General features: G+C 37.7%; 2 protein-coding genes across 5 annotated transcripts; one reads left to right on the top strand and one right to left on the bottom strand.

Moving 5' to 3' along the window:
- Positions 1–119: 119 nt before the first annotated feature.
- On the bottom strand, positions 120–5,105 carry LOC143378679 (ras-related C3 botulinum toxin substrate 1). 2 transcript variants are annotated; one of them, XM_076830590.1, is made up of 3 exons: positions 4,181–5,105; positions 3,373–3,548; positions 120–3,238 (listed from the first exon to the last, which is right to left on the bottom strand). In XM_076830590.1, exons 1-3 carry the CDS (start codon positions 4,488–4,490, stop codon positions 2,939–2,941), a joined length of 786 nt encoding a protein of 261 aa, XP_076686705.1. In that variant the 5' UTR covers positions 4,491–5,105; the 3' UTR covers positions 120–2,938. The 2 variants fall into 2 exon arrangements, with proteins under 2 accessions (XP_076686705.1, XP_076686704.1); XM_076830589.1 differs by having other exon boundaries at positions 171–3,238; positions 3,337–3,548; positions 4,181–5,084.
- Positions 5,106–6,378: 1,273 nt separating this feature from the next.
- On the top strand, positions 6,379–8,972 carry Pisd (phosphatidylserine decarboxylase). 3 transcript variants are annotated; one of them, XM_076830602.1, is made up of 6 exons: positions 6,379–6,538; positions 6,702–6,834; positions 6,899–7,169; positions 7,244–7,477; positions 7,556–7,847; positions 7,920–8,972. In XM_076830602.1, the coding sequence occupies exons 2-6, from the start codon at positions 6,794–6,796 to the stop codon at positions 8,327–8,329; spliced, it is 1,248 nt and encodes a 415-aa protein (XP_076686717.1). In that variant the 5' UTR covers positions 6,379–6,538; positions 6,702–6,793; the 3' UTR covers positions 8,330–8,972. The 3 variants fall into 3 exon arrangements, with proteins under 3 accessions (XP_076686717.1, XP_076686718.1, XP_076686719.1); XM_076830603.1 differs by having other exon boundaries at positions 6,668–6,834; XM_076830604.1 differs by lacking the exon at positions 6,379–6,538 and having other exon boundaries at positions 6,696–6,834; positions 6,925–7,169.
- The last annotated feature ends 2,863 nt before the right edge of the window (positions 8,973–11,835 follow it).

Here is an 11,835-nt window from a genome sequence, read left to right as displayed (position 1 = left end):
TTTCCACCTATATACTTACCTTTGAAGAAATAATCGAAGCAATTGAACATTAAGTACTATACATGCTTAATTTATTATTACGTAAGCTATTCGAACTGACGACCTTTTCAAATCACGCCATTGATAAAAATACTGTAATAAGAGCTCCAGTGTTATCAATACTGTAGAAATCTGCTTTTCATAAATAATTTATTATTTGTGTACAAATATCCATACTTCATACAATAAAGAACAATCGACACAAATTTGACATGGTTTAAAAAGCATAGACCGATATAGAAAAATGTTTATAAAAATATCGTTTACTTTATTACACAGTATAAGCAACTTTTAATACTATTCATTACAACATTGAGACACCTTTTCAGTCTAAAATCTTTTCCCTACGAACCAGTAACATATACACTGTTTCTTTTAAATACCATGTCTTCATAATAACTAGAATGTGTGATATGATTATGTACAATGACATCATTACGAGTACAATACGAAGTTGTATTAGCGTATCAGTAATAACAATATTGTCGAGGTGATATTAATGAACATCATTAAGTATCTTCGTTTTCTCCGATTTCAAATAAATATTATGATACAGAATTATGTTCGATTGGATGTGTAATACAAGTACAAGTTGTATGAAAGGCAATAATCACTGTTTTCAACGGCGAATCTACACATTTGGATCGGTGGGCATTTGTAAAAAAAAGCTTGTCGCAAAATTGTTTGTAACATTGAAAATTAATGTCGAAGTTTATTCCTACATCAACGCGCTCTGCTCAATGAAAAGAAAAAAAGTTTGAAAGAAACCATGTGCCGTAGACGCACCGTTTCGACGCAATAAATTGTTAAAGTTTGCACAAAACTTAGAGTGCACAGAACCACTCAGCAATCAATGGCTCCCGTTTCCTCTCACTCGCGCTCGCATCCTGTCCTTCTCGCCTTTAAAAAAACAAAGGTGAAATCTGGGCTTCGATGTGTGTGAGTGAGAGGAAACAGGAGCAAGTACGAAAACTATACGAGTGGCTCCGTACTTCTGTAGATTCTCCCCCTGAAAGCAGTGACCGTAACTTTTTATACAGCCTGTACACAGTTCGAAAATATTTTAAAATAAGTCGCAAGCATGGTAGTATTTGACTTTAGTAATGTTTCTAGATATAGAACCAAGATAAATGATACGAGAAAACAGAAATTTTAACGTGGTGATCACAATTCGTTTGACGTATTTTAATATAAATAACGCCTGAGAAATGCATAAAAATAGACACTGTGTATACCCATAGGCAGCAATTAATGATAGTATAAAGAATACTACGGTCATTATATTCAAATACAGATATTATATGCATACATTATTTTTCTTTTGTTCAAAGCTTATACTCAATTTATAACATTAATATCAGCGATCCAGGAACATTGGTTCTACTAGTAGTATCATCGAAAGATTTATAATTTAATCGTTAAAAAGATGAATCACATGTACTGTAAATTTATACAGAGCCTGCCGGATTATAATTACAGCTTGAAGTATATGTGCAGTTATAAAATACATAAATAATTATTTAAAATCTAACACAACTAAAAATCTCGTTCTGACGTTCAATTAAGCTAAATTATTTTAAAACGCAGGGATTTGAGCAAAAATCGTTTAAACTTTAACACATTGAAAATATTAAAATTGAAGAAGGTAAAAAGTGATGCTTTTGCAAGATTATTATTGCTTCTAATTCGAAGTTCTTGGCCTTTCTTCTTCCATTCTTAGCCATTATTCTGGTCTTACCCTTTGGAAAAAGAAAGGAAAACATTTGACAGTAAAAAGAAAGCTAAACAACATTGCGTTTATTGGACATAAGTTCATTTAAAGTTTAACTTAGATATGTTACGTTTTACGATACAATTCCATATTTGAAACTGTGTCAAATAGAAGCAGATTTAAGACTTATTAACAGTCTTGCATCGTTTATATATTTGTATATATACACAAATGATGGAACTTGAAAAAATTTAAGTTTTATAATCACAGCGTTTGCTAATATTTTTAACAGTTTCTTTTTCCTTCGATATCCCATGAGGTTCTACCGTTCTCGTAATTACATCCCATGTTAAAAAAATGTATACTTGCAAATAGATAGATCGTTCATACAAATATGTATTTTATCTATCATATAAAAATGTGATGTGCATGTAACCCCTCTGACATTCTGTCTCTTTTAAATAAAAGAAGGTATTTATACCTTATTTCTGAATAGTATACGATGTTTCTCAGCGCTTTAAATATTTAGTAAATAATAAAGAACGTTTCAAGTATTCCAAATGATTGAAAAGAAGAGTGCAAAGGACGAAGATCCCCAAAATTTGCATCCATAGAATTGGGACTTTTATCTTCGATAAATCGCGCAGCGTGGGAAAATACGGGATTAAAAATTGTTTATGTGATGCAATAGTAATAATAACGCGATAATAATACGTCTATAAATTCTAGAATTAATTCTATAGATAAAGAAAAAATCACAACCGGCAAGTAGCCAATTACAAACTAGTAACGAAAATATGATTAATGTTTTAATAAATTATGCCACGTCTGGCTTCAGGAATTTTATGAACGGCGGACGACCTAGCTATCAGAATCTAAAATACCCTAAATTCCTAGGAAAAATAGAGAAATAACGTTTCACGTCTTCTACAAAGTATTGGAGTGCCAACTCGTCGGCTGTACAAAATATATGCGTAAGATAATACCCAATTTAAAAAAAAAAAACTATCTAGTCTGCATTAAATAATTCGAAAGATATTTAGCAATACAACGATACAGATACCTTTCGTTCGTTAATGAAATGAAACTTCTGCGCTATGAAATATTCATAAGAAATGAGAAGTCCCGATAACGCGGTAGCCGCATTTTGATCACAGAGGATATTCTAGAGAGTCTAATAATTAATGTTTATGCACCACTCGAAGGCCTCTCCCAGCAACATAGCCATCTGCGCCACAACGGCAATGGTTTTCTACGTCTAAACAATAAACTAGCACCACCTCGTCTCGTATTAAGAGCACTAACTATTGCTTGGTCGAAGGCCTCTTTGAGGTCGTGTTGAGTCAACGCGGATGTCTCTACGTAACTTACGGCGCCAACTCCTTGAGCCAATTGATGCCCTTGAGTAGTGGTAATCGGTGTTTGGCCATATCTCGCTAATTGTAACATAAGATGCACGTCCGACCTTAAGTCGCTCTTCGTGCCCACCTGAAATCGTCGCTGCATTAATCTACGTCCTATCGCTTGTAAATATTTAGCATCGTTCGTATTTCATAATAATTCTTATACGTGCATAATCTCGTTACCAAAATAATGGGCGCGTTTGGGCAGTATTTTCGTACTTCGTTTATCCATCGAGAAGTTATGCTATGATAAGAAGAAGGGCATACAACGCTGAAGCAGACTAGGAACACATCTGTCTCTGGATAACACAACGATCGCAAAGGATCAAAGTCATCTTGCCCGGCTGTATCGCACAGCTGAACATTTACTGGTTGGCCGTCGACGTTGACGACCACTGAAAGAAATTAAAAGAATTAATATCGTGCGGAGTTTATTATTATGGGTGTGATATATTATTTGCAAATATTAGATTGCGATTCCATTCGGAGGAATAAATAATTATAAATATAAACCTGGGTACAGAAATTGTATATTTCATTATACAATGACACTTTCTCTTTGCATCTTGCAAATTTAAAAGTATCATGCTCGTACTGTTAAATATCGTTTTATCGCGCACACGTGCTGATTCAAGCAACTTTCGACATACACTGTAAACTTTTCTTTGGTAACAAATAGCTAAGATAAGATTACATGGATACCAGGAAAATGCTACAGCTTATACATAATCTCGCTCTTTTTACATCTAACAAAGAGATTTTAAAACTTAATGTACTATCCAGATATGAGAGATTGATATTAAGTATATCATGTTAATATTAATTTTCACTGCTTCTCACTAAAAAGAATGAGATATTAATTGTATTTTGCGGCGCATTATAGAAAGGAAATAATAACGCGACGAGAATTACATTGAATTGCATTTACAAAGTTACCATTGGATGCGTCTCGCCGTTATCGCTATTTCAAATTAAATCTGTCACTGTCCAGGACGGGCTTGCCGCTCTTATTAAATATTAAACTAACCATTGTAATTATCGAAGGCAGTGGGCACGTATTCCCCGGGGAACCCGTTCGTCGAGTACGAAACGACGAGGCTGGTCTTTCCAACGGCACCGTCCCCAACTAGAACGACTTTGATTCTCCTGTCCAGCGGTATGCCGCCGTGTTCCGTCCCACTGCCGTTCGAATTTTGATTCTGTGCGGTGATGCACGTCGTTCGTTTCGCTTGCATCTGCATCGCCTGCCCATTCTTTAGAAGAGGTCTCGTCCAATTCGTGTGAGACGACGGCGGCATTGTCTCGCTCTTTATTTTACCACAGCCACGAGCTTTCATGCGTATACGCCAGCCGTGTAATATCGTGCACGTATATAACCTCTACCTGTCCGATGGCAACTGATGCGATAGACCTGCATCTATCGCGGCGACGCGGTCCACCTACGAATCGTCATTTCTCTGCTCTCCTGCTGACACTTGCGGCTGGCACGATCGCGGATCGAGTTTCGGCACGCAACACCGTCAATACGCCCTGTCAGGCACTGCGTGCATCGCTCCGAAAACAATGGGAGAACGTACACCGTCCGGGAAAGACGAAAAGAAAAACCGAGAAAAAGAAAAGAAACTGATCCACCTGCCGCGGCGCGGAGCCACCTGTTATTACGCTCGCAGGTGTGGGTATACGATGTATATATGTGCGTGTACATACTACGTAGGAGGAACCTGGAGAAGATGCTAAGCCCGACCATACTTCTTAATAATTTACCTGAAACGCAATTCCCCGCGAGTATGATTTGGAAATAAAACTTTAAATAGCTCCACAGCGCTATTGTTGCGGTGGTCGCAACCGGTGGCACAGGTGCACCACGCGGTCACCTTAAAACGGGTTTAACCTTGATTTTTTCTCTTTGTTTTTAAGAAGATCCATTATAGTTGCGATGTATTATATCCAGAATCAGTTGGTCTGAAATAGAATTCAAACCGTGTGACTGAGCACCGTGTGCGTTGACGTAATTAAAGATGCGATGAGACATGCAGGTAGATCGTACAGGTGGTATAGATACTTAATATCGGTTGGCAGAAATTTTACAGGTCCAGAAGTTATTGACAATTATTTCACCCAATAAGGATTTTTGTTTTTACATATTATAATACGATTACTCGAGTACCTGTGAGACACCTGGGCATCTATGAGATACCTGAGTAAATGAGATAGTCGAGAATCTCGATTTGGTACAGGATACACCTGGCATCAAGTATGCAGGGTACGCCCAGGTAAGTACACCTGTACCCAGGTATTCGGGAGAAAAAAATGAGAACGATTTTTTTTATTTGATTAAATTAAGAAAAAAAGAAGTAAGAAATTTCTAATATAATAATATAATAATCTAATATTATTAATGATTGGCAATAAAAAACGTCATATTTAAATATGTTAATGTTTATTTCTTTTATCTTTTTCATTTTATTTTCTTTATTATTGTTATTATTATCCTTTTTTCGTGATTCCGTTTTGTGAAAAGTTATGTTTTTTATTGTTAAGAAATTGGTTGGGGTCCCAAAATATTTCTTGCACCCGGGCCCCTGTAAAGAGAAGGCCGGCCCTGCCGGGTAATTTTTGTTTACCCGGGGATCTCACGGGTACCCGGGTATCCGTATAATTTTTATCTACCCGGCTACCTCACGGGTACCCGGGTAACCATGTAATTTTTATCTATTCGGGTAACCGGGCATCTCATCGATTAGCAGCTGTAGTTTGAATTAGTGCTATTGTTTTGGGCCGGGTATCGAGATACCCGGTAAGACACCCGGGTAAACAAAAATACAGGGTGTCGAAACATGTACTTGGCGTCGAGACGCCACCGCGTCTCTAGATTATCCGGGTACCCGGAATAAACTTCAAGTAATTGAATGTGATATAGTCTAATGTTAGCCAAAAATGATCGAAAGACGATCGGCTGTAAAATCGAAATTCTCAACTATTCTCATTTACTTGCGTATCTCACGGGTACCCAGGTATTTTTTGTCTACCCGGGCATTGACGAACTGGTCTGTGGTAATAGTCATCCGGCCATTACTAGTAGTTGATAAGCTAAAAAATTTCAAAATTAAATATATATTATTTACTTTATCAACTGGCAGTAATAGCTAGCCAACCACCCAGCTCATGGTTTTCTGCAAACTGTACTTTGTTTACTTTGGCAAAGTAAATTACTGTTCAGTTCAGCTTGGTCGAGCTACTAGATGGCGTTTATCATGAGTTTACCGTACAAATAGCGTTGAAGTTTACGCACGAATTTTGTTCCATTTTCTTTGTTTTGCATTTCTGTAGTTATTAGTACCAATTTAAAATATATTCGTAGTAAGTGTATGAAATTGTATTTCACGTAAGTATACGCAGAAAAAGTAGCTAAGCTAATGTAATGTCTCTGGCATAATGTAAAATCCATCGTAATTAATAAATTGAGTAGTTTACAATAATTACATTTGGAATACTTCACATACTGTACTTTCAGAGCTTATATTCCGTGCTACTTGTGTATTTTCCAGGAAGGAATGTTCAATTCGAATTAACCTAAAAGCATAAGTAGACTGGGAACAGGGACTTCAAATATATCTTTTTGATAAAATTTATATTCAAGATGACTGCCTATAAAATTTTTAGATTCATTCAGCACGTGAGGTTTGTCACTTTATTGTCGACGTAATGAAACTATCCAGTATCTAAAACAACTAACACATTTTAGAAGAAACTCTTACGAATGTTGTACAGATATGTATACAAAAGGAATTCTCAGAATTTCGACACAGCAAAGGTTCTCGAGGAAGTACGTTTCAAATGCAAATACAAAGCAACGTAAAATTAGTCCTTGGTACTCGTTCGTCAAACAATGGGAATGGAGCGTTCCTGTTGGAGTAGGAGTTTCGTTGCTAGCAGTATTGCAATGGAGGCATTTAAGAAGATATCCATATAGAACAGAGGACAATAGCATGTACGAGCCAATCAATATTTTGGTGGTACGTAGCTGAACTTAGTAAATCAGCAGAGTCCTACAAATGAAGTCGAACATGTATTACAACTTTCCACGCAGGTGAATTGTTATTATTATCTGCCACTTCGGATAATAAGTAGAATATGGGGCTGGATAGCCAGTCTGGAATTACCAGTTGCTTTGAGGCCAACTTTGTACGGGTTGTACGCAAAAGCTTTTAATGCCAATCTGGATGAGATCGATTTGAGCTTGTCGGATTTTCCAAGCCTCGTGGACTTTTTTGTCCGACCACTGAAAAGTGATGCGAGACCCATCGATGCAAACACGAACATTGCGAGTACAAACTTTCCCCAGCCCTAGTAAACGAATAATGTGCATATATACGAATATTAACGTTCGAATTGATCGTAGGTTTCACCAGCCGATGGAAGAGTAGTATATTTCGGGCCAGTAACATCGTGCCGCGTGGAGCAAGTAAAAGGTGTAACTTACAATCTTAGGCATTTCTTGGGCGACCTACACATACTCCCCGCTGTTAATACTCGGAATTTCACGAAAGAAGACGACGACGCTTATGTAAAATCTCTCTTGACGAATCCGACTAACCAACTTTACCAATTGACAGTTTATCTCGCTCCAGGAGACTATCACAGGTTTCATAGTTCGACCGATTGGGAAATAGAGTTTCGCCGACATTTTCAAGGTAGACACGTTGGTCTCGTTTCCTACCAAGAATATGCTTCGCGTCGATTAAAATTCTGTCGTTTCTTTTCAGGAAAGCTCCTAAGCGTTAATCCGAAAATAGTACAATATCTGCCAGATTTATTCTCAATAAATGAACGCGTGCTGTATGTCGGGAAATGGGCTGGCGGATTTATGGCATATACTGCGGTTGGAGCTACGAATGTAGGTTCCATAAAAGTGTACTGTGATAAAGAATTGCACACAAATACTATTATGTGGCCGGAGGCAAAGAATTGGAAGGATGCTAGCTTAGGCTGTGCGCATATTAGGAAGGGAGAATTGTTCGGTGAATTTAGAATGGGGTCCACTATTGTGCTGCTATTCGAGGCTCCGGAGAATTTCCAATTTTGCGTAAATCTGGAGCAGCCGATAAAGATGGGCCAGGCTTTGGCCGAGTGTGCTGTTGGAAGTGAAGAAAAGCAACGTGCTCATTCATTATGACAATTAATAGATCTCGTTGCGCTAGATTGGAGATACGTTTGGAGGATAAGCGTATGAATCTTGGAAACTAGCTCAGTGATTTGATTCTACAGTGACGAGAATCGCGGAAGACCTATTTTTGGCAATATCGTTGTCACTATCGATACTACTTCGGCGCGAAACCGGTTACGACGAGAAATAAATTTCATCTATAATTTTCATCCCTTGAAAGTTTTACAGATTTTATAAGTGTAAAGACCGTAGTAGATAATTGTAGGTAGTTATCAGTAAATGTTTGAACAATCACATTTATTTTTGTCAAGACTGTTTATATGAACACATAATTACTCAAATAAAGGAGCAATTCATTGTGCTTTTAAAGGCTCTATATGTGTTACAAGTGATTTTATATTACTAATGCGATTAAAGCGTACGCGGTGTCGCGTTAGACGGCGACCACTACTACTTGTAATATACAAATTACGCATCACCCCTCGATCTGTTGTTAAAATGTAAAAATGTAATCTATCAATATACCTCGACTTGCGTGTATCTACATATTGGGACATGGTTACATACACTTTGCAAAGATGTTTTTGTATATGGACATTGTGAAACGGAGAAGGAGAAGGCGAAGAAATAAATCGTATTTATGCAATAAAAAGTCTTGAACTTTTCGAACATTGCCTTTAACATCCTTAGACTTCAAGTCTGTATCTTTCAGAACTTCTTGCGCAAAGTTGAGCGAATACGGAAAGCGCAAATCGAAAAGAAACGTCTTAAATAATTGAAAGCTCAATGTTTTTTTTATCTTGTTGAGGGTAAGCCTTCCTCTCTCGGTTCAGGCGTTAGTAAGCCTTTAAAACTGTTTAGAAGCCCTTCAGCGTCGGTGTACCGTACTTTCCACAGGAATGTATGTGCATGAAACAGAAATTTATTTCACCAACTGTCCTTAGTAATGTCATAAATATTTGCTAAACGTGGAGACTAACGATGCCACAAACTACCAAGCATTACAGTATAAAATGATTGTATTGACCTAGTTAGCAGGAAAATTCAACAGCTGCGTATGTATATTATATCCTATGCCTAACGCTACTCGATCTACGTGCTTTCACGATTCCAATTTTTTTTTGCAGAAAAACGTACTTAAAAATTGAACAAGTGCCCTGATTTTTCGAATGAAAACAGAAAGGAGCTGCCCCACATTTTTCATTCAAATAATGCAAAATGAAGCTGGGCTCGAGTGGAATCACCCCTGAGCTTTTAAGGTATCGACACTTTTGATATAGCATCGTGGAACTTAAATAGAGACTACCGAGAAGGTCAGAGGTCGTAACCGCTGAGGACTATGAGGTCAGGGAGTCGGACATGGAGCATTCTGAGGTGCGATTTGGTTCACCCCGGATTTCTCAGATACCATTATTCACGGGTCCCGCGATCGTAAAGCTTGACTTGAGTCACTGCAGGTGCTTGAGGTATTGGCACTGGTGATCCAGGTCATGGGACCTGAACTGAACTTCTATGAGGTCGAGGTATACCTCTGCTGACGATTTCAGGAGTGTAGAACTCGTGTTACGTCACTTCAGGATCGAGGGACATGACTTTGATCGCCCTGCAGTAATTTTAAAACGCGACATCCCCTTAAGTAAAATCACTGCATGTTTTTAGGGAATCGACAGTACAGTAGCTAGGAGATCATGGAACCTGACCTGGTCCCCTACGAAGTCCTGAAAGCTTCCTATTAACGATCCCAGGCTTAAGAACTCCGATCAGACTACCATATGCCCATGGAACACAATCCAAACCACGCTGGACTTGCAGGATCAGACATGGTCAATCGCGGGACCTTAAAACTCCACCTTATCAGCGACTTTGAGATGGTAGGATTCGGCTCTAAGACTTCTAATCATGACCCACAACCATCATAGCCACCACAATCTACGTTCCATTGAAAGATAACGATCTTCATGGTTACCTTTCCCTTTTAAACCGACAACCTTCTACTACTACCATTTATCTACAAATTCAAACGCAGACATCCATGTATATATCGTCACGTGCCCCACCCTGTTATCTGCATCATGCTAACTCTACCCAATAGTAACAGTAGTTTTATTCTGTTGAGTGGAAATAGTGACACGATACTTTGTCTTTTTTTAATTTTTTAAAATACCTTTAGGACTCATTGTCGTCGAATTCGTCTTCAAAGTGGAATTAATTTTAAAATTGCTTCACCTTTATTTAATCAAAATACTTGATGATGTTTACAGAAAGGGCGGCACGCGCTCTAACTCTACACAATTGTAATACTATTTTTATTCTGTCGAGTGGAAATAGTGACACGATACTTTGTTTTTTTTTTAAATTTTTTAAAAGATCTTTAGGACTCAGTGTCGTCGAATTCGTCTTCAAAGTGGAATTAATTTTAAAATTGCTTCACCTTTATTTAATCAAAATACTTGACGATGTTTACAGAAAGGGCGGCACGCGCTCTAACTCTACCCAATAGTAATACTATTTTTATTCTGTCGAGTGGAAATAGTGACACGATACTTTGTTTTTTTTTAAATTTTTTAAAAGACCTTTATCATTGTCGTCGAATTCGTCTTCAAAGTGGAATTAATTTAAAAATTGCTTCACCTTTATTTAATCAAAATACTTGATGATGTTTACAGAAAGGGCGCACGCGCTCTAACTCTACCCAATAGTAATACTATTTTTATTCTGTCGAGTGGAAATAGTGACACGATACTTTGTCTTTTTTTAATTTTTTAAAATACCTTTAGGACTCAGTGTCGTCGAATTCGTCTTCAAAGTGGAATTAATTTTAAAATTGCTTCACCTTTTTTAATCAAAATACTTGATGATGTTTACAGAAAGGGCGGCACGCGCTCTAACTCTACCCAATTGTAATACTATTTTTATTCTGTCTAGTGGAAATAGTGACACGATACTTTGTTTTTTTAAATTTTTTTAAAATACCTTTAGGACTCATTGTCGTCGAATGCGTCTTCAAAGTGGAATTAATTTTAAAATTGCTTCACCTTTTTTAATCAAAATACTTGATGATGTTTACAGAATGGGCGCACGCGCTCTAACTCTACCCAATAGTAATACTATTTCTATTCTGTCGAGTGAAAATAGTGACACGATACTTTGTCTTTTTTTAATTTTTTAAAATACCTTTAGGACTCATTGTCGTCGAACTCGTCTTCAAAGTGGAATTAATTTAAAAATTGCTTCACCTTTTTTTAATCAAAATACTCGATGATGTTTACAGAAAGGGCGACACGCGCTCGTTAGCCTAGTGGCGCCAGATCTCCAACTCCAACCCCGAGTGAAAGATTTTTCTAAAATTTCAAACGCAGCAGGAATATCTCGGTTGACAAAGCTAGGCGAAACACCCCGTGCAAACAAGCAGCCCTTGAAAATATGCCAACGCGGTGAACGCGCCGACTAAAAACCATTCCCCCGTAGCCCCGAAGAGGGTTGCTGGTAGGGGGTCGAGTGGCAACAGAGGGAAA

Source organism: Andrena cerasifolii, chromosome 2 (genome assembly GCF_050908995.1).
Source record: "Andrena cerasifolii isolate SP2316 chromosome 2, iyAndCera1_principal, whole genome shotgun sequence".
Lineage (NCBI taxonomy): Eukaryota > Metazoa > Arthropoda > Insecta > Hymenoptera > Andrenidae > Andrena > Andrena cerasifolii.
Note: the sequence above shows the minus strand (reverse complement) of the source record. Positions and strands in the feature narration are given on the sequence as shown.

Coding starts and splice junctions, on each gene's coding strand:
- LOC143378679 (XM_076830589.1), bottom strand. CDS start 4,490: ATGAAAGCTCGTGGCTGTGGTAAAATAAAGAGCGAGACAATGCCGCCG. Junction 3,549..4,180: donor TGCCTTCGATAATTACAATG/GTTAGTTTAATA, acceptor AATTTCTTTCAG/TGGTCGTCAACGTCGACGGC. Junction 3,239..3,336: donor CAAACGCGCCCATTATTTTG/GTAACGAGATTA, acceptor CGACGATTTCAG/GTGGGCACGAAGAGCGACTT.
- Pisd (XM_076830602.1), top strand. CDS start 6,794: ATGACTGCCTATAAAATTTTTAGATTCATTCAGCACGTGAG. Junction 7,170..7,243: donor AGCCAATCAATATTTTGGTG/GTACGTAGCTGA, acceptor CTTTCCACGCAG/GTGAATTGTTATTATTATCT. Junction 7,478..7,555: donor TCGATGCAAACACGAACATT/GCGAGTACAAAC, acceptor AATTGATCGTAG/GTTTCACCAGCCGATGGAAG.